The following is a 19,092-nucleotide window of genomic DNA, read 5'->3' as shown; positions in this document are numbered from 1 at the left end:
AGAAAAGGGAACAGCAGCCACGTGTTTAAACTGGTCAACAGATTTGAGTCAAATATAACACAATACAGTAGTTTTAACAGCACCGCAAACTACATCCTCCAAAAATAAACAGAGTTGAATTAACACCTCTCTAAAACAGTTTCAACAAAAAATGAACATTATAACTTGTTTTTTAAGATAATTCAATTTTTTTATTCACATATTTATTACCCTTTCCTATTATAGTTTTTAAGCTTATACCTGTTTTTAGTTTTGTGGTTCTTTTCCTGTCTACTGTGCGTGTATCTGTTGGTCTGGGTGGCGAGCTGCTGCATACAATCACCCGTACAGGGTTAAAGGTCATATTGATAACATTTTTACATAGACACATTTTTTTAAAGCAGCGGCTCTCACTCGTTCTTCAGCTCAGTGGTGTACTGTTTACTATGTTGTGTACAGAAGGTCATCAGTTTACTCAATGATAGAAAAGGAGTCCGTTAAGGAAAAAGGTTGGGAACCACTGCACTAGACCGCCAACAGTTCGGTCAGAGATTCAGCTGTGTTATGCTAGTACAGCAGGTAAGGTAGCCTCGAGCCTCAACCAGAGATGAGCAGCGGGCTACAGACGTCTGGTAACCTCACTTCTTTCTATCTCCAGACCCCCAGAATTTTTTTCATTTTCAAACTTGTCGTCTTCCGCCCCAACCAGCGCTCACTCAAATTATATAATTTGAGGCAATTTATCACATTTAGTGCAGCTCCCACTGGAGCCACAAACAGCTTTTATACAGCTTTTTATGCCTAGGTGCCGGTGACTGCTGCGCCCGGAGGTTTTATGTTTTCGGGTTGTCCGTCCGTCCGTCCGTCTGTAAGTACGTGTCCGTCCAGTCCACTCTCGTGAACGCGATATCTCTGGAAGGCCTTGAGGGAATTTCTTCAAATTCGGCACAAATGTTCACTTGGACTCAAGGATGAACTGATGATGCACCATTGTACCTTGCTTTAGCTTTGGACTAAAAAGCCAAGGAAGCATGCTCAAGGTTGTCTTTACCAATCACCATCTTCAAAGGAAAAATTTTCTCAAGGTCACCAATTTAGCGACAGACCGGCACTGTGACCGCAGACTAGCCAGTGATACGGGCGAACACTGTTTGAACTGTTTTAATGTCAACATAATGCTCTCAAGCAGCCCGCGCCAGAACAAGTTTGGCAAGCTTATAGTGTATAGTGCTCATACAATATATATGTAAAAAAAAAATACTGATTTTCATTAAATACTTATACTTATTTATTTAAGTCCTTTGTGGATGTCACTTGTAGCTTATACAGTCTAGAGGCACATTGTAGTGTAGCATCTAATTGAGGTTTCTATGTGAGACTTTTTAACTATGTCTACAACTCTTTGTCATAAAATCAATAACAGCATGCATTATGGACAGAAGGACAGCACTTCCACCTGGAAAACAATCACGAAACACACTAAAATAAGTGATAAAATACAATCAACATATCAAGCGGTACAGATTCATCATCACTTATTTCTAAAGCAGGTCTGTGGTAATAAACAGTGTATGTTTAGAAAGCTTTAATGGCCTCCATGCAGTGAGCGCAGGAACCTCGGGAAGGAGTCTTTCGCCATCAGATTATAGATTATCTGCTGTGCCTCGTTGAATGTGTCGGCACACAGAGAGTCCGTCACACTCAGCAGAGCCTCCCGGGTCTCGGCGTCCAAGTTTACCTGAGGGGGAAACAGATGATCAGAAGAGTCTACTCTTTATCCTGACTGCGTACATCACATCACTCTCCTCTCCACCAACCTCCTGTGGAGCATCAGGGTTGATAAACTGGCTGTAGATGCTGCCAGACTTGGTCTTCTGCAGGTTTGAAGGAGAAATCCTGTAGTCCTCGCAGGCCAGCCAGAACTCAAGGTTCTCCTCACTGAACTCTGAACGCAGGAACCCACGAAACGCCTGCAGGCCGCCTGGGAGAGAGACGAATGAAAGTGAGAGAGGGAGAAGAACGAGCCAGAGGGAGGATGATATAAATTGAGACCAGTCAATGTGGGAAGAAGGAAAAGCATGTTGCAAGCAACTCAGGCCACAAATATCAAATCAGAGCTGTGACCGACGTTGGGCAAAAACTAGGATCAACTTTGGTCTGGCCTTCGATTCATGGAGGGACATTCGTTTGGTTTTTGGTATCAAAACGGGCCCCGAGCTGGCCCAAAAAGACTGTTTCCCATAGGTTTACATTGGGAAAGAGACATCTGTTACTCAGAGGATAATTTTTTTTAGGTGAATCAACTTCTCAGTACGAACACTTGAATAGTCCTTGTTTAAATCATTAGGTCCTGGAAGTTGTAAAACGCACTAATAGCCCAATCCAGAGTTATTTCCCTTCCTCCGTTCATGTGAATGAGACCCAGACCGAGGGCTGGGAGGCGGGGTTAGCAAGCCATGACGATAGCGTGACGACAGCGTGACGACAGCGTGACGACAGCGTGACGACAGCGTGACGAAAGCGCGACGACAGCTTGACGACAGCGTGACGACAGCGTCATGACAGCGTGACGGCAGCGGGATGGCTATGACCCCGTGACAGAGCCTTGTGAACGAACGGACGCCACTGGGCCCAATGGATGCGGAAGATCCGGGTACTTTTCCGGTCGGATGTCGAGCCATTTTGGCTTCATGCGCCACTGAGCAACTTTCATAGGAATGAATGGGACCCCGCCTACAACGCTGTATCCAGTTCTCTTAATACATCCATGGTGTCGCCTCACTGTTTTGACCGATGCTCGCTCTATGTAGTGCGAGCAACCAGACGCTGACTGTCGTTGACTTAACGGCCACAGGTGTCCTTGTTAACAAGCAATTTCTGATTCTTACATCTGGACCCTTTAATGGAAATAATGGTAAATGCTAAAATGTTATGTAACAGTAACACAAGTAGAGAAGTCAGTAAGTCAAGAGAACAGGCTCAGTAGCATCAGTTATACAGCAGCATCTAATTAAAGTTAGCTAACATTAGCCACCGTTCCTTTTTTTTAATACTTATTAGGGCTGTCAAAGTTAACGCAATAATAACGCATTAACGCAACTCGCAATTTTTAGGTTGTAGCATGCTCAGTTTAGAAAACTAGAAAACCTAAGGAATCTTTTTTTTTTTTTCTTTGTCCCAAGCTTGCCTCTCTAACCTTTAGGCCACCACTGCCCAATTGGTTCCAACCATGTCATACTAGCTTGTCACGAAGGAGGCTAAATCACGCTCTAAACTTAGTCTAAATTTTGACAAAGAAAAACTGACATGTCCATTTTTAAAGGGGTTCCTTGACCTCTGACCTCAAGATATGTGAATGAAAATGGGTTCTATGGGTACCCACAAGTCTCCCCTTTACAGACATGCCCACTTTATGATAATCACATGCAGTTTTGGGGCAAGTCATAGTCAAGTCAGCGCACTGACACACTGACAGCATGTATTTGCCCACTGCCATGTTGATAAGAGTATGAAATACTTTTTCACAGCAGACATTTTGACTTGTCACATTAGGAGAAGTATGAATAACATTAACGAAAGCTCTTGTATTCAGGTGTCCCAGTGAGCTGTGACATTGAGTCAGCATGCAAAATACCAGCACCCTGAAACTGAAGCAGCTAAATGAGGTAAAATCAAACTTTATTAATTTTTCATCATTTACACTTGTGCTTTTCCTACTGTGACTTGTCAAAATGTCCTCTGTGAAAAACACCTGTTTGTGTGTGTTGTTGAAACAATGAAGTGACTTTGGAAGCGGTGCAAAAATAAATAAAGGGGGAAAAAGCTTTCTTACCTTTGTTGTTTAGCACAGTCTCCAGGTCCTGAAGAGCTTTTCCATCCTGAACCCTGAGAAGACACACAAACAATCAGCTTCACTGTGATAATGAGTGGATTTATTTGAAATGAAGGTTTCAGTAGGTTTACTTGTGCTTATGGTGTGTTTCAGCCAGATGGCTTAGCATCACCCGCATCCCTTTTGCCCTGAAACACACGTACAACACTTCATAATACAAACTCTGCAATCAGGGAATCACTTATTCACATAGAAAACATGATGACCCAGTTGCGTACTCACCTCTCCAGGCATGAGGAGGGCAGGTAGGAGAGCCCCTTGCACATTGAGGCGTGTAGTTTGAGGAAACCTGCAAAGGTAAAATGAACAGACCGAGCTGTATTTCACCACAATATAGTCTGAGTTTTTCAGCCAGTCAGTCAGTCAGACTCCCAAACTACAGCGTGCTGCTCTTATATAGCCGACCTGTTTGCTATCTGATCTGTCAATCTGCTCCCCTCAGACCAGCAGGTGCAGAGATGGGACGGGAGCTGAATAGAGGCGAATGCGTACGTGCTTACAGGCCATGTAGGACTGTCAACAGGACATAGAAGGCAAATCAGCACATATAATTAAAGCAGGAGGAGCTCCATTGTGTGTGTGGTCAGGCATCATTAACTGTCTTAAAATTCAATCCTAAACAAAACCTAGACTGACCTTTAGAGTGTTTATCTCAAGAGATTAAAGTGATGAAGGAGAGGCAGGTGGGCTGCCAACATCACTGAGTAGAAAATACCACAAAAAAACACCTGACAAGATCATTAAATACAGCACTTCTGCAATAACAATAATACCACTATGTTTTTCTTCTCCTTTTCCTTACTCATTTCTCTCATTTTGTTCTGATTTGTTACTTTTGTCTGTTTTGTAAACCGCTTATGTGTCTCTCTGCAGGCAATGCATATCTATATATCCCTGCAAATCATGTTATTTAGAGGTCGATATAGAAACGATAGTTTGGAGCAGGAAAAAGCTGAGAGACGATTAATCGTCCGGTATCTTCTTTACTTCAGCAGCAGCCATAGTCGGCTACATTTACATACGCTGCTTTTATTAAACTGATTTTTGTCACTCTGAATTAAATCATTAATAATATATCCTGAAGTGTGATTTGGTGGATTACATCACTGTAATATGTTGTATTTATTTACAATGTGCGATGAGCTGTTGTTTGGCTTATGACTTGCCAGGATTTATTCTGTTCCACGTCCTGTTACATTGTTAAATGCAAACTATTAATGTTGGTGCATATTCCCGGGGTGAGGAGGATCCTAAAGTGTGCGATTTCATTTCATGAATGGATGGTTACGTGGCTGGATTATTTAACGCCAAAGAACGCCAAATTGGTATAGTAAGCAAGTTAAAGTAACAGTGAATAATTTTTTTCCCTCCCTGTCTGCCTGTCTTGTATCTGGGACAAAGAGACAGAGAGAAAAAAGTCTCTAAGTAGCAGCGCTTGTGTTGTTATTAACAGTGGTGGAAGAAGTACTCAGATCTTTTACTTAAAGCCCCCCTTCACTCAGAAACGTGTTTTATCCTTCACTTGGACGTTTCACCTTCACTGTGCAGAATGATGGACTGTATGTGCTCAGTTTGTTTTCGTAGGCAACGAGGAAGGTTTTAAAGGGGAATGCCACCTAAATGAGGAATTCCAATATGTTATTTCCATGTGAACATGAGCTACTCTCTCTCAACGACAGAAACCAGAGAAGTGAGTCTCAAACTTATGATGTCATAGGGTATAAAGTGTGGAGTTGCTCCATAGACAGTGAACGGGAGACTGATTTTGTGGACCCACAGAATGTTTGTGTTCTTTTTTTATACCCAAATGAACTTTATATATATATATATATATATATAGTGTTGTCAGTTGTGAAACAGAAAATGTTCCCATATACTCAGATCATTCCCCTGGGTGCTCTCAGTGTCATCTATAACATCTCTCCAATTCATCGTCTACGGAGCAGCTCCACACTTTATACCCTATGACATCACAAGTTTGAGTTTTAGCACTCTAGTTTTTGGATTTGGGAGAGAGTTGTTCATGTTTACTAATATTGTTGGACTGTCTTAGCCCATAGGAATAACATGTATGAATTTTGAAAATGGGCATAGTTCCCCTTTAACATTTTGTTATAATCATGTCTGAAGGGGATCTTTCAGTAAATGTAGAAATACTCTGTTACAAGAAAAGGTGCTGTCTCTAAAATTTTACATAAAAGGACAAATATATTATCAATATATATAACCTATTGTATATATATTATTATATCACTGGGTTATTATTTTAATTTTTCACTGCATAACTTGCTTTTTTTCATTTTCTATAATAATGTGTCGGACTCAGAATAAGGTTTGTTGAGAAGTAGGTTTTTCACTTAAAAGGAATTTGCCTTGGTGTTTGGTGCATACAGTAAACAATAAACAGCAATAAAAATACAGGCAGAGTAGGCTGCTGCAAGAGTCAAGAACATAAATATAGAATAGAAAAATTACAATAAAAATATAAAAAAGTTAGGCTTACTATAAAGACACTATAAAAGATTAGTTGCAGGATAAGCAAAATTTTGGTAAAAAAAAACTGTCATGGCCATTTTCAAAGGGGTCCCTTGACCTCTGACCTCAAGATATGTGAATGAAAATGGGTTCTATGGGTACCCACGAGTCTCCCCTTTACAGACATGCCCACTTTATGATAATCACATGCAGTTTTGGGGCAAGTCATAGTCAAGGCAGTGGTGGCATAAAGGTTAGAGAAGCGAGCTTGAGCGAGTCCCTCCCTCATTACCACCACTGAGGTGCCCTTGAGCAAAGCACTTAATCCCAACCGCTCCAGTGGAGCTGCTCAGTGGCCAACAGATCCGACTGGTTGTACTGGGCAGCTTCCAGGTGTGAATGTGTAACTGTGTGAATGTGCTCAGGGCGTTCCTGAAAAAGAGAGCATTGTTCTCAGTGAACCTCCCCCTGAATAAATAAAGGTAACAAACAAAAAAAAAGTCAGCACACTGACACACTGACAGCTGCAGTTTGCCATGTTATGATTTGAGCATAACTTTTATGCTAAATGCAGTACCTGTGAGGGTTTCTGTATAGTATTTGTCATTGTTTTGTGTTGTTAATTGATTTCCAATAATAAATATATACATACATTTGCATAAGGCAGCATATTTGTCAACTCCCATGTTGAATACTTGACAAATCTCCCTTTAAGGTACAATGCGATAACTAATCATGCGATTAACCACAATTAAATATTTTATTGATTGACAGCCTTACACAATTTCTAAATTAATAATAATATTTTTATAGACTTTGTTTTTGGTGTGTGGTCAGAATTTGTCATCTTGGACTTGTGACCTCAGTATTTCTAAAACCCAGCTGGCTACAGCCCTGGGTGAGGACTCTATGATGTCAGGGCTAAATAAGCTCATCATATAAATAATAAACAATATCTATAAGTGGCTGATACAAGACACGAGCAGTAGTGGCCACTAGGCTGTCTAATGTTTAAGTGTGTGTGTGTGTGTGTGTGTGTGTGTGGTGTCCCAGCTGTCACACAGCCAGCAGCAGTAGGATCCTCTGGCAGCTGGCCGTCAGCAGCAGCAGGGAGTGTTTCTGCGTTTCTCTCGCTTCCTGCTTCCTTCATCATCAACAACAGTCTGTTGTGAAATCTACAAGACGGACTATCCATCGATAGTGCTGACCACAGGACAGACAGACAGACAGATAGACACTCGGGACCTGCTGGATCCAGACGGCAGCTCTTCGTTTTGGTGTCCAGGGATCCAGGACACGGAGCTCCGGACCCGCTGGTTCCTCCTGAGTCTCGGTTCCTGTGCACCGAGCAGCATGGGTGGCGGCTCGGTCTGCAGATAGAAACACTGAGTGAGTCACAAAATGGTCTCATGGTTTCTTTAGTTGGACCAGTAGTGCAGGGATTGAGTCATGCATGACTAAGGAGGCTAAATGTGGATCAAGCTGCGTTAATCTGCGCCAGCCAGCATATGGCTTTATTATTAATATATCAGTAATAACTAATACATTCATCAGTTATTGCTCCACTCAACAGTGTGTTTGGCAAATCAAGGAATTCCTCAGACCTTGATAAAAAAAATTGAAATTAAAAACAGTGGCTGCCAGAATAGCTGCAATAAATATTCAGAGACATTATGTTATAATACAAACCAGATCCTGTGGTACAAACTGACCGTTTGAAGCTTGTTCATTCAACTTTAATTGGCTGTGGTGCTCTGCTGCCCCTATGCACTATGTTGTAGGACAAAATACCAGGAACTCACTGCATATCCAGACTGTAACCAGCCACATATACTGTAATCTCTCTGACATAGTCTAAATCAGTGGTTACCTAATCAGTCAATCAATCAATCAATCAATACTTTTATTGTCATTTCAACCCACAGTTGATTGGAATTTGTTTCGGTGCAGTGCTCATTAAAAACAGACAAAAGACAAAAGCACACACATATAAAAAACAAAGTGTACATAGCAGACAACCACCTACATTTATACAATCATTCAGACCGATAAAATACTAAAATGCTAAAATACTGTGAAGAGCCTTTTCATATTACATCTTCCCCTAAAGTGTCTAGTGCAAAGCATTCCTAAAGTGCGTGTTGTCTGGAGGGCAATTCCTTCTGCAAAGAGCCTATGCATAAGAGTTTAGGTGCCTAATAGCATCAGGGTACGTGCTGTTCCTGAGGCGGGATGTCCTACACCTCAGACTCTAAGAAGAGACAACAAGCAGGGTGGGAGGGGTCAGCAATCACCTCCTGCGCCCTGTGGCTGATCCGTGTGGCATAGATGGAGGCCACAGATGGGACGTCACATCCTATGATTTTAGAGGCAGTTCGCGCCACTCTCTCTAACGGTCTCCTCTCCAAGGCGGTTATGCTGCCGTACCAGACTGTGACAGAGAAGACCAGGACACTCTCCACTGTTGCTCTATAAAATTGGAGCATCGCCTCTCTAGCCACACCAAACTTTCTAACTGTCTTGACCTATGACCCCTGAAAACAAAGCTATGTCTGCTTGTGACCCCATATCACCGGTTGCATAAGTCTACCAGATGTGGTCATTCATCCAGGGAGTGACATTGTTCCTATATTCTAGCTGAATAGGCTAGCCTAGTTGTTGTCCCAAAAATTTAAAATGATCTTTTACAGCAATCCTATCAGAAAGACTTCCTCATGTCTGCTTGGAGCTTTAGGCTTGAGGCAACGTTAGCCAACAATAGCATAAAATCCCCAATTGAATGGTGCCTTCAAATGAAACTCATGAGCTCGTGTTTACAACATGGGAAGTCGTGTACATGATATGCTTGGCGTTCAAGTGGTTAAGTCGTGAGAACACCGCTGCTAAGCAACGGTAATATTAACGTTACTGTTGGCGTCTTGAAGCCACAGAAGTTAACAATTTAACAAGCTAGCAAGCGGGTAACATAATGCAGTAAATGCAAAAGCATAATGACGGAGGAAAAAGATCAGGCCGTTGGGAATTTCATATTATTTCCCTCAGACATATTATAAAATTACGAAGTTCAAGTTACTTCCAAGGCCTCCGCCATTTCTGACAACGTCAACAAACGCGTTGCAACCCGTGAACTCTGAGCTTTCAGAAGGTCGTGAATACCACAAGAAGGAGACGTTCATATAGCCATGGTGAACGCGACCCCTTTTGAAGGCACCAGAACTGTCGGCAGCCAAGTTGCATTATGGGTAATGTAGGCGCCAGGTTTTGACAAGGAAGAAGACTGTGTTGAAAACAATATCTCTGGTTCTGCTGCATCAATTTGAATCCATTTTAATAAAAAGGTCCATTGTGAGTCCAATGTTAAATCAGTGGAGTTCTCTTTTAATGACCCCTCAGAATATTCTTGCGACCCGTTGTGGGGTCCCCGACCCCTAGGTTGGGATTCACTGGTCTAATAATGTAAATGTACGTCACAAATTTGGATTAGATTGATTATACCAAAGAACGTATATTACCAAGAAGTCAATTGTTTGTTCCATTGCAATATCAGCACCCAGCAGCAAAGCTAAGCTTCCGCCATTTTGGACTGAAGGCCTAAAAAGTGCCGGACAAAAGTAAAACAAAATTATTTCTATTCTATTGTCATATTCTACCGAAATGGCCTGTGTTGAACAATAAAATATTATAAATGTAATAAGCGTTTTCAGTCCAAAATGGCGGCAGCGGCTGATGTAAAAAAACAAACACCAGTGTTTCGTCTCTTTGCTTCTATACTCTTTGATTGTACTACACTTATTTTTTTTAAGTTTTTGAATTTGCTGCACAAGTTAAGTGATTAAGGGATGGAGGCTTCGGTAGATGTAAGTACTGTTCTGTGTCAGGCTGTGGTGATTGAGTTGATGCCCCTGTCTTCCATCAGCTGCCTCTGACTGGCACCAGTTATGGGACTCCAATGGACTTGGTTCCCTCGGGCACACTGCCAGGACAGCAGATCCCCTGGTTCGGACCAGGAGAGGAAGAAGCGCTGGGCTGAGCTGTTTGATCAGCTGGACATCAACAAAGATGGACACATCGACATCCTCGAGCTGCGGACAGGGCTGGCGGGCAAAGGGCTTTCCAGACGCTCCCTGGAGAAGGTAAGACAGCAGGACACCTGTATCACACACACACACACGCACCAGTTTGTTTACTGGGATACCCTGCAGAGACATGTATGTGAGGTGTAGTATGCATATATATTATAGCACATTAAACAAATACAGTTTTTAATATCGTGGCATTTAAATAACTTCCCAGCATCAGTCTTCAGTGGAGATAAAGAGATAGGGCCGGTCATCTGACACAGTGTCACCTCAAGTCAATCAATAAATAATCCCTTATTTGTTCTCTACTAAAACGGTGTTAAAGGCGCTAGTGATAACATTAATAACATTCAGCCACTAGATGTCTCATTCTCCCCCCCCCCCCGCTCCATTGCATTTACTTCACAACAAGTCGTTGCCAGGCACTTACCGTTAATCTCAGCCATGTATCCGTTTTTTCCCACACTAACTGACGACCCAGAGATACCACGTGATACCAACGTCGTTTTACTATTGGCTCATAAAGCTTGTTATAAGAGGGAACCAGACGTCCGATATCTTCCACAGAGATAAACAAAACGTTCGTTTTGGACCCGCCAACATTTTTAAAATGACACAAACAGCGGTCTCCTGGATGAAAGCCCTGTGTTTGTTGGACCCATCCACCTCAACCCTCCCGCCCACCCAGTGTGTGTTTTATTGCTCTTTAAACTACGTAACCACACTCCCCGACCACTTCAGGATTTGACGCCCCGGGAATGAGAACAGGCTGTCTGACCTGCCGTTTCTGTTTGTGCAACAGCAGAAGCCAAGAACATCAACAGCATAACTTTATTATGAATACACACAGTCTGTCTCTCTCCTGCCAGTCTGTCTTTGACTGTTTGTTTTGGCAAAAAGTGTGTGGGTCGCCCAGAAGACTCACCGTCACTTTCTCCTGTTCTGCTTTTCCTCGTTCTCTTCTCTGTGTGTGTATGTGAATATATAGTACTCATGTTGTGGGGACGTAAATATGTTTACACAGCCACATTGTGGGGACTCGCCTCCCTCTTTGGGACAAAATGCAGGTCCCCATAAAGTTCTTATTTAACTTTACTTAAAGTTGTACATGCACGCCTCTGTCCAATGCTTGCATTGGCTGGATACGGTGTACTACGGCGTTCTGAGGTTTGTCACAGGCTGCAAAGCTCTCACCCACCATTGCATCCTCTATGCCAGAGTTCAGTGGCCGTCATTGGCCTTGCGCAGTTTCACTCATTGGCAATATATTTATTTATAAGTCCGTCCTCCTATCTTTGTGGGTATATCTCCACTAAAACTAGTAATTATTGTTTGCGCTAAAATGACACCCTCTTACTGTCTGTCCCTAAGGCTCGCACTGAAATGGGCAAACAGGCCTTTATGTTCTCTGCCCCTGCAGCCTGGAACCGTTTGCAGACAGACTTGCAGCTTGATAGGTTGATATCAACTAGAGTTTTTAAAAATTGAGTGAGGGGTCTGGAGGCCAATTCAGTTGGAGTTTGTAATTGCCTCCGTAGCTAGATATGTTTCTTCTAGTCGGCATATGACTTTAACATCTGCGTGTATTTTGTTTACTGTTACTTGACACTGCACGTCTGTTTTATGTGTTTAAACTGTTTGTGTGTATGTTATCTGGAGTACTGTATTGTTGTTTTACTTGTTTTAAATGTTTGTGTGTATATTGTTTGAAACACCCCATTGCTGCTGTCTTGGCCAGCGACTCATCTTCAAACCTCAATGAGAATCCCCTGGTTAAATAAAGGTTAAATACTCATTTTTTAAAGGTTCTAGGTTAGGGTTGGGGTGTGTGCGCGCACATGTCAAGGGCAGTATGTAGTCTATTTTAGTACGTAAGTAAGTAAGGAGCAGGACTTGGTAAGATGAGAGCGATAACCTTTCTCTTGGTCCAACACTTGATCTCTTTTCACATATGGATCATTGTCGACCTTTTTTTCTCCACCATTTCTTATTGGTTGCGTCAACATTCTTATTGGAGCAATTTGCATTTCTCCTCTTTTAATCCACATTTATTTTGTGTATATTTATGCACACAAAGTTTTTTAATGTTCATTATTTCCTAAGTTCCTTCCATAAATTCCTCTAATCTTTGCTCTTTTTTTTTTTCCTATAAAGGATAATTTAACTTAGGAAATTTTCACTTTCTGGTTGAGCGGACCACAACCAGTAGTCTTATGCAACCAGGAATGAGGGGGTCACAAATAGACATAGCTCTGCATTAAGGGGTCATAAACCAAGATAGGTTAGGAAACCACTGATTTAGGCTATGTCAGAGGCGACATTATATTTGGCTGGGCCCTCTTTTCCAAATGCTGAGAAGACGTCAGTAATGGGACTGGACCATAGGTGAACATTTTACCTTTTTTAAGAATGATAAATGAGATTCTGATCATATAAAATACAGACTACAGTATACCTTCAATATGTTTTTAAAATAGCATACACTTTATTTAATAAACACCTTTAAATAAACTCTCATGAACAACTGCAAATGCAAAGCTACCAACTGCATGGTCACTGACAGATGCAATTATTATTGTATCTTTCGTAACATTGGAATGTGTTGTTTAGTTCAACAGACAAATTAATTAAATTAACACAAACTATACAATATTTTACACTTTTCTATGTAGGTCATTCCTCGACTACACAACATGTTGGCCTGGTAGAAGAGTATTTAAAGACTACGAACATGGAGTGCAATCTTGATCTTGTGGTATTTTGCAGCTGTGTGGGTCACCTCTGTTGTATTTGCGCTGATAGACTAGACAAACTTGTGCTGTTGCACAGAATTAATCATAGACTGCCTTTACAATATCCACACAACGTGATTCTGATGACCCTGGTTTGGATAAGATAAAATATATATTTTTGTCCCAGTAAGAAAGAAGGGCACAGCAGCTCTCTGTCCAGTACCATGCAGGCTTATTAGGGTTTTGGACTGTAACTTTTTAAAGCATTTTTGCACTTACCTACCATCTGGCTAATTGTAACTTTTTCATTCCCTGACCAAATATCTGCCAAATGCCCAGACATTTGTTTTTCATTGACCTGGCTGTCTGTGTTTTCAGTTCGTGGAGGCCGGGGACACCAACCAGGATGGAGTGCTGGACTTTGAAGAGTTCACGCAGTATCTCAGCACCCATGAAAAAGAGCTCAAGCTCATGTTTCGAAGCCTGGACAGGAACAATGACGGTCTGTAGCAGCCAACAGTACACAGTTGAAATAATAACTGATGGCACTATTACTTCAAAATGTTCATATTGAGATCATTTTAAAATCTTTTCCATGCTCTCTGGCTCACTGGTGGATATTTGCAGGTCGGATAGATGCAGCAGAGATCCAGCACTCTCTACACACCATTGGTGTGGACGTTAGCCTCGAGGACGCCACCAGGATTCTGCTAAGGTCTGTGAACAGTAGTTGATATCTGATATTACATCACATTAGGATCTATAGTAAGAACATCAACAAACCTGTCTTGCATGTTAACAACTCCCAGCTCTGAAAATTCATGCGCATTGCCCTCGTATGTTTACACATGGGCTGTCAGATGGTTTGAAACATTGAAGCTGATAGTTTCTTACCTTGCTATAAGCTCTGTCATTCAAAATGCAAAACGAACATGTGACTAGAGTAGGTCCAGAGGTTTTGGGATGATGGCAGAACATGGTGGTTGCTCTGATAATCAAACCCTGGAGGATTCTTTCCACTTGACCCTGGTAGTGTCTAGAAGGGAACCAGCAAATTGGTGAAACTCTCGCAAGATGGTTAAGGTTAGGCATTGATCTCGAATAGTAGGTCGTCGGGCAGCAGAGTCTCGCGAGAGTTTTTGCAAGTGTTTGCAGATCTCAGATCAGATTTTGCAATTTGCGGGTTACCTTCTAGAAATATTCTAAGGTATTCAAAGCTTCGCAGTGCGGCGCAGCAGGCTGACATGTTCTTCTGTCTGCCTCCATCTCCCCCGTTTCAGTGCCTGGGACAACGCCGCTGACGCACTACTGTACACACACGCACCTCTACACACAACAAACTAGTTGGGCAGCTAAGCTGAAATATTCAAATATCATATTGAAATATAGCATTCAAATACTGATTTGGAGGTCGATTACCATGGCAACAGTCAAAGCTTCGAAGCACTATGGTCAGCCCTACAATTACCCAGTCCGCTGAACTACATGCTTCTGCTTTTCTAATGCTGTTGCTTTGTTGCACGCAAGTTTTCTTAAGTGAAGATCAAGGTTTTCACAACTTTCCTGCACCTGTGGCTTGATTGTTGAACTGCATTTTTAGAGCTCAATATTCCTTTTACTTTGAGTAGGTGCTGCATTTCCTACTTTAGTGTCTTGATAATAGCTTCTCTCAAAATCATCTCCTCATATACATTGTTATACTGCTAAAGGCATTAAAGGATTCCTGATTGCCATTTACTAAATAATTGATGCTCTGTAACTCAGCGGGTACCTTAATGATTCTAGTGTCTATATGAATTGCATTATTTATTTATTTGTGTTTGTGTCACTTAGTATGGACAAAGACGGTTCCTTGACCATTAACTGGAATGAGTGGCGAGACTACTTCCTGTTTAAGCCTCTCACTAACATGGAGGACGTAGCGCGCTACTGGAAACGTTCAATGGTGAGGTCACACACACTTGAACTTACACACCTTGAACAAGAACAGCATCTCTAAATTACGACATGGTCGGGTTGAAGCATTATTTGCTTAAAGCATCTGTGAAGCAATGCTTGCCAAACAAACGCATATTCTTTGCAGCACTTCCTGTCATATAACAAACAATGGAACACTACATTTAAAGGTCTTATTGATGACATTTTTATGTAGACAAATATAAAAAAAAAAGACATACAGTATATTTATGTATATATATACATATATATACATATATAGGTCATTGTTACGAAATAAACCCTGGTAGGGTGATGCGGAGGGGTCTTGCATCACTCCTATTTATTTGGCTACTTACTTAATAATAATAATCACTAATTTGACACAAAAATGGTCCTCCATTTTTGCGTCCAAAGCAGCGGTCTGCTGTAAAGAAATAACAGACCATAGAATGCCGTAATTGACCAATCAGAATCGAGTATTCAACAAAGCTGTGTAATGATAAATATTAACATTGATTACATACTATTCAACAAAGAGAAACATGATTTTAAAGGTGCTATTGATAACATCGATAACATTCAGCCACTGGATGTCACACCTTGTTTGAAGCCTTCAGATATCCACAGAGATGAACAAAACATTCATTTTGGATCTGGCAAAAAATTTTAAACGCTTAATTCACAATCATAATATTTTTTTTGAAGGAAAAGGTATACTTTCATTCGGCGCCTTTCTAAAAGCTCTGTGAATGTATAATTTATTTTTAAATTGTTCGTCTATATAAAGATGTTATCAATAAGACCTTTAATAATTTGATTTGTCACATAGTGCCTTTTTTGTTCCAACTCGTTCTTTCTTCCTTTCTCCTCTTTGTTATCATAATATCTGATCCTCATTCCATTCGCCACGGGTTCAGTAGATGTTGGATATAGGTGAGCAGCTGACAATCCCAGATGAGTTTTCTGATGAGGAGAAGAAGTCTGGCTACGTGTGGCGGCAGCTGATGGCTGGAGCTCTCGCTGGAGGTGTGTCTCGGACTGCGACTGCCCCCTTGGACCGCCTCAAGGTCTTCCGACAGGTGAGTCAGGGACAGTTATGTTCTCATCATCTCTTGGATCAGTCTGAACCACATGACCATTCATGCTTATGTGTGAACGTTTTCTGTTTATCTTTGATTGGTGGCAGAGAGCTTTGAGACGAACCTTCAGTCAGCCATTCCTGCATCACACAAAGTGTTCCTCTCTGGCTCTGTTCTTCCAGGTTCATGGTTTCGAAGATTTTAAAGGGACTGTGCTGAGCAGTATTAAGTTCATGCTGAAAGAAGGAGGAATGCGGTCACTGTGGAGGGGCAATGGAATGAATGTGCTTAAAATTGCTCCAGAAACTGCTATCAAGTTCACAGCTTATGAACAGGTGGAGTATTATCATTTCTCTATGATCTATGAACTCTCTCGAATTACAGTATATTTACTTTAGGGCTGTCAATCGATTGAAATATTTAATCGCAAATTAATCACACATATTTTATCTGTTCAAAATGTACCTTAAAGGGAGATTTGTATTCAATACTCTTATCGACATGGAAGGGGACAAATATGCTGCTTTATGCAAATGTGTGTATATATTTATTATTGGAAATCTATTAACAAAACAAAACAATGACAGATATTGTCCAGAAACCCTCACAGGTACTGCATTTAGCATAAAAAATATGCTCAAATCATAACATGGCAAACTGCAGCCCAACAGGCAACAACAGCTGTCAGTGTGTCAGTGTGCTGACTTGACTATGACTTGCCCCAAACTGCATGTGATTGTCATAAAGTGGGCATGTCTGTAAAGCGGAGACTCGTTGGTACCCATAGAACCCATTTACATTCACATATCTGGAGGTCAGAGGTCAAGGGACCCCTTTGAAAATGGCCATGACAGTTTTTCCTTTGGAGCGACAAGCTAGTATGACATGGTTGATACAAATGGATTTCTTAGGTTTTCTAGTTTCATATGATACCAGTATCTTCACTCTAGATTTAAAAGTGAGCCCGCTACAACCTCTGAAAGACTGATTGCGTTATTGCGTTAAAGAAATTAGTGGCGTTGAAACGATTTTGCGTTAATGCGTTATTAACGAGTTAACTTTGACAGCCCTAATTTACTTTATTCTTTCCTTTGCTCTGTAACTCGTAGATCAAGAATGTGATGCGTAGCAGCCATGAAACAAGAAATCTAAGGGTTCATGAGAGGTTTGTTGCTGGTTCTTTGGCTGGAGCTATAGCTCAGACAGCCATCTACCCATTGGAGGTAATAATACACACATAAAAAAAAAACATTCATGTAGCGTCAAGAAAATGCATGACGAGTAAAATTACTTTCTCTTTCTGTTCCTCCTCCTTCTTTCCTTTCCATCTCCTCTCTTTTCCCCGCAGGTGCTGAAGACCCGGCTAACAATAAGAAAAACAGGCCAATACTCAGGAATAGCAGACTGTGCCAAACAGATCCTACAAAAAGAAGGTGTCACAGCCTTCTACAAGGGCTATGTACCCAACCTGCTGAGCATTGTCCCTTACGCCGGCATCGACCTGGCTGTCTACGAGGTCAGAGAGACATAAAAGCTCACAGCTGTCACAGTGCATCTCCGTAGTGTCTACCTTCCTCTCACTCCCTCTATTCCACAGACTCTGAAGTTTTCCTGGCTGAACAGGAACAGAGGTTTAGCTGACCCGGGGGTCACGGTGCTGGTCGGCTGTGGTGCCGTTTCCAGCACCTGTGGACAGCTGGCAAGTTACCCGCTGGCACTGATCCGCACTCGAATGCAAGCACAAGGTCAGGATAACTGTGGTTGTACATACTAATATACATAGATACAGATTGGTGGCAAATTGCAGGAAAACACAACATAAAGGGCCTTAGTTAAGTGTTGGGCCACAGTGAGCCTCCACAAGACCTAAGACAAGAAGATATTCCAGATGGATGTATTTTTCACACTTATACAACCATTCAATGACCCCTGACAATGATGCCAATTTATTCATGTTTTTCCTTTAATTCGTCACCAATCTGTATGTAAAAGGAGTGTGCTTATTTTGCAAACCCAAACACTGTATAACTATGAATTAAGGACCTTACTAATGATTTAACCAAATGAATAAGATTGTGTATTCCGTAACTTTCTTCGTATTATTTTCCAAAGCATACCATAAACTACTAGATTGACCTCATTCCTCCTTGTGAGCCATTGGTTCATATTCATTTCAGAGCCTGCTGTCTGATAAACAATGTATTTTACCAATGTTGTCAGACAATCAAACACAGATGACAAGCACTATGGAATATCGAATTGTGAAAAGGTAAAAAAAATGAAATAATAATTCACAGCCCACTTGCTAGCTTTTTACCGGAGCTTTCAATCGCATCCCACGGTCCCCTTCGTGGGATAGAGTTTGCTCACTTGTCATCATGTGACCAAAGTTCCATACATGGTCAACTGATGACAACTGAGCCAACTCCATGCGATGAGGAAGACCGTGAAATGCTCTTGAAAGCTCTGGAAAAAGCTAGTAGGTGCACCAGTCTCCCTCTCGCATTAAAAATGTTGCTGTTCAGGAACCAAACTTTTGTCTTGAATGCAGGGACCGGCTGCTCACAACTGCATTACCATTTGACACTGACGTGAATTTGACAAAACAATAATAAAGGAAACTAAATGTTTATTGTGATTTCTTGTCTTGGACCTTGAGTTAAGATTGAGATTTCTTTGTCAAACTACTGTTTCCAAAGTCTTTCTCAATGCATGATATGCTTTGGAAAACGGTTGGCAGTAATGTAATTCCAGATCTATTCTGTCTTTTGTAATACATAAAATGCCAAATTGTTTACCACATTTGTGAGCTAAGAAAAAAAGCTAAACCACCAGGATGTTGCCTTAACTTATTTATACAAACTTACAATTAGAATCAAGAGCAAACATGACTTGTGTGCATTAGCACCAGGTGCCAC

The 19,092-nt window shown here is 41.4% G+C and overlaps 2 protein-coding genes across 5 annotated transcripts in view; one reads left to right on the top strand and one right to left on the bottom strand.

Moving 5' to 3' along the window:
• Positions 1-1,254: 1,254 nt before the first annotated feature.
• On the bottom strand, positions 1,255-4,251 carry si:ch211-196h16.12 (regulator of G-protein signaling 5). Its single transcript, XM_037764632.1, is given in 6 exon segments — positions 1,255-1,585; positions 1,587-1,717; positions 1,797-1,960; positions 3,812-3,864; positions 3,943-3,999; positions 4,094-4,251. Coding segments are annotated over 6 exon segments (480 nt in total). The 5' UTR covers positions 4,138-4,251; the 3' UTR covers positions 1,255-1,554.
• A 3,151-nt stretch (positions 4,252-7,402) lies between these two features.
• Positions 7,403-19,092, top strand: part of LOC119485570 (calcium-binding mitochondrial carrier protein SCaMC-3-like) — a 29,974-nt gene continuing 18,284 nt past the window's right edge. For 2 of the 4 annotated variants that reach the window (XR_005206306.1, XM_037765237.1), the window contains exons 1-10: positions 7,403-7,735; positions 10,263-10,479; positions 13,536-13,659; positions 13,785-13,872; positions 14,991-15,102; positions 16,016-16,174; positions 16,357-16,509; positions 17,284-17,397; positions 17,523-17,690; positions 17,772-17,919. Coding sequence is in view for 3 of the 4 variants with exons in the window: in XM_037765237.1 (XP_037621165.1) it covers positions 10,285-10,479; positions 13,536-13,659; positions 13,785-13,872; positions 14,991-15,102; positions 16,016-16,174; positions 16,357-16,509; positions 17,284-17,397; positions 17,523-17,690; positions 17,772-17,919 (1,261 nt within the window). In the remaining variant the exon portion in view is untranslated. Of the gene's footprint in view, positions 7,736-10,262; positions 10,480-13,535; positions 13,660-13,784; positions 13,873-14,990; positions 15,103-16,012; positions 16,175-16,356; positions 16,510-17,283; positions 17,398-17,522; positions 17,691-17,771; positions 17,920-19,092 lie in introns of those variants that run through there. The other 2 variants (XM_037765238.1, XM_037765239.1) reach the window with 2 other exon arrangements.

The sequence above is a fragment of the Sebastes umbrosus genome, chromosome 3 (genome assembly GCF_015220745.1).
Source record: "Sebastes umbrosus isolate fSebUmb1 chromosome 3, fSebUmb1.pri, whole genome shotgun sequence".
NCBI lineage: Eukaryota > Metazoa > Chordata > Actinopteri > Perciformes > Sebastidae > Sebastes > Sebastes umbrosus.
The sequence above is the reverse complement of the archived record's forward strand: the minus strand, read 5'-3'. Positions and strand labels throughout refer to the sequence as shown.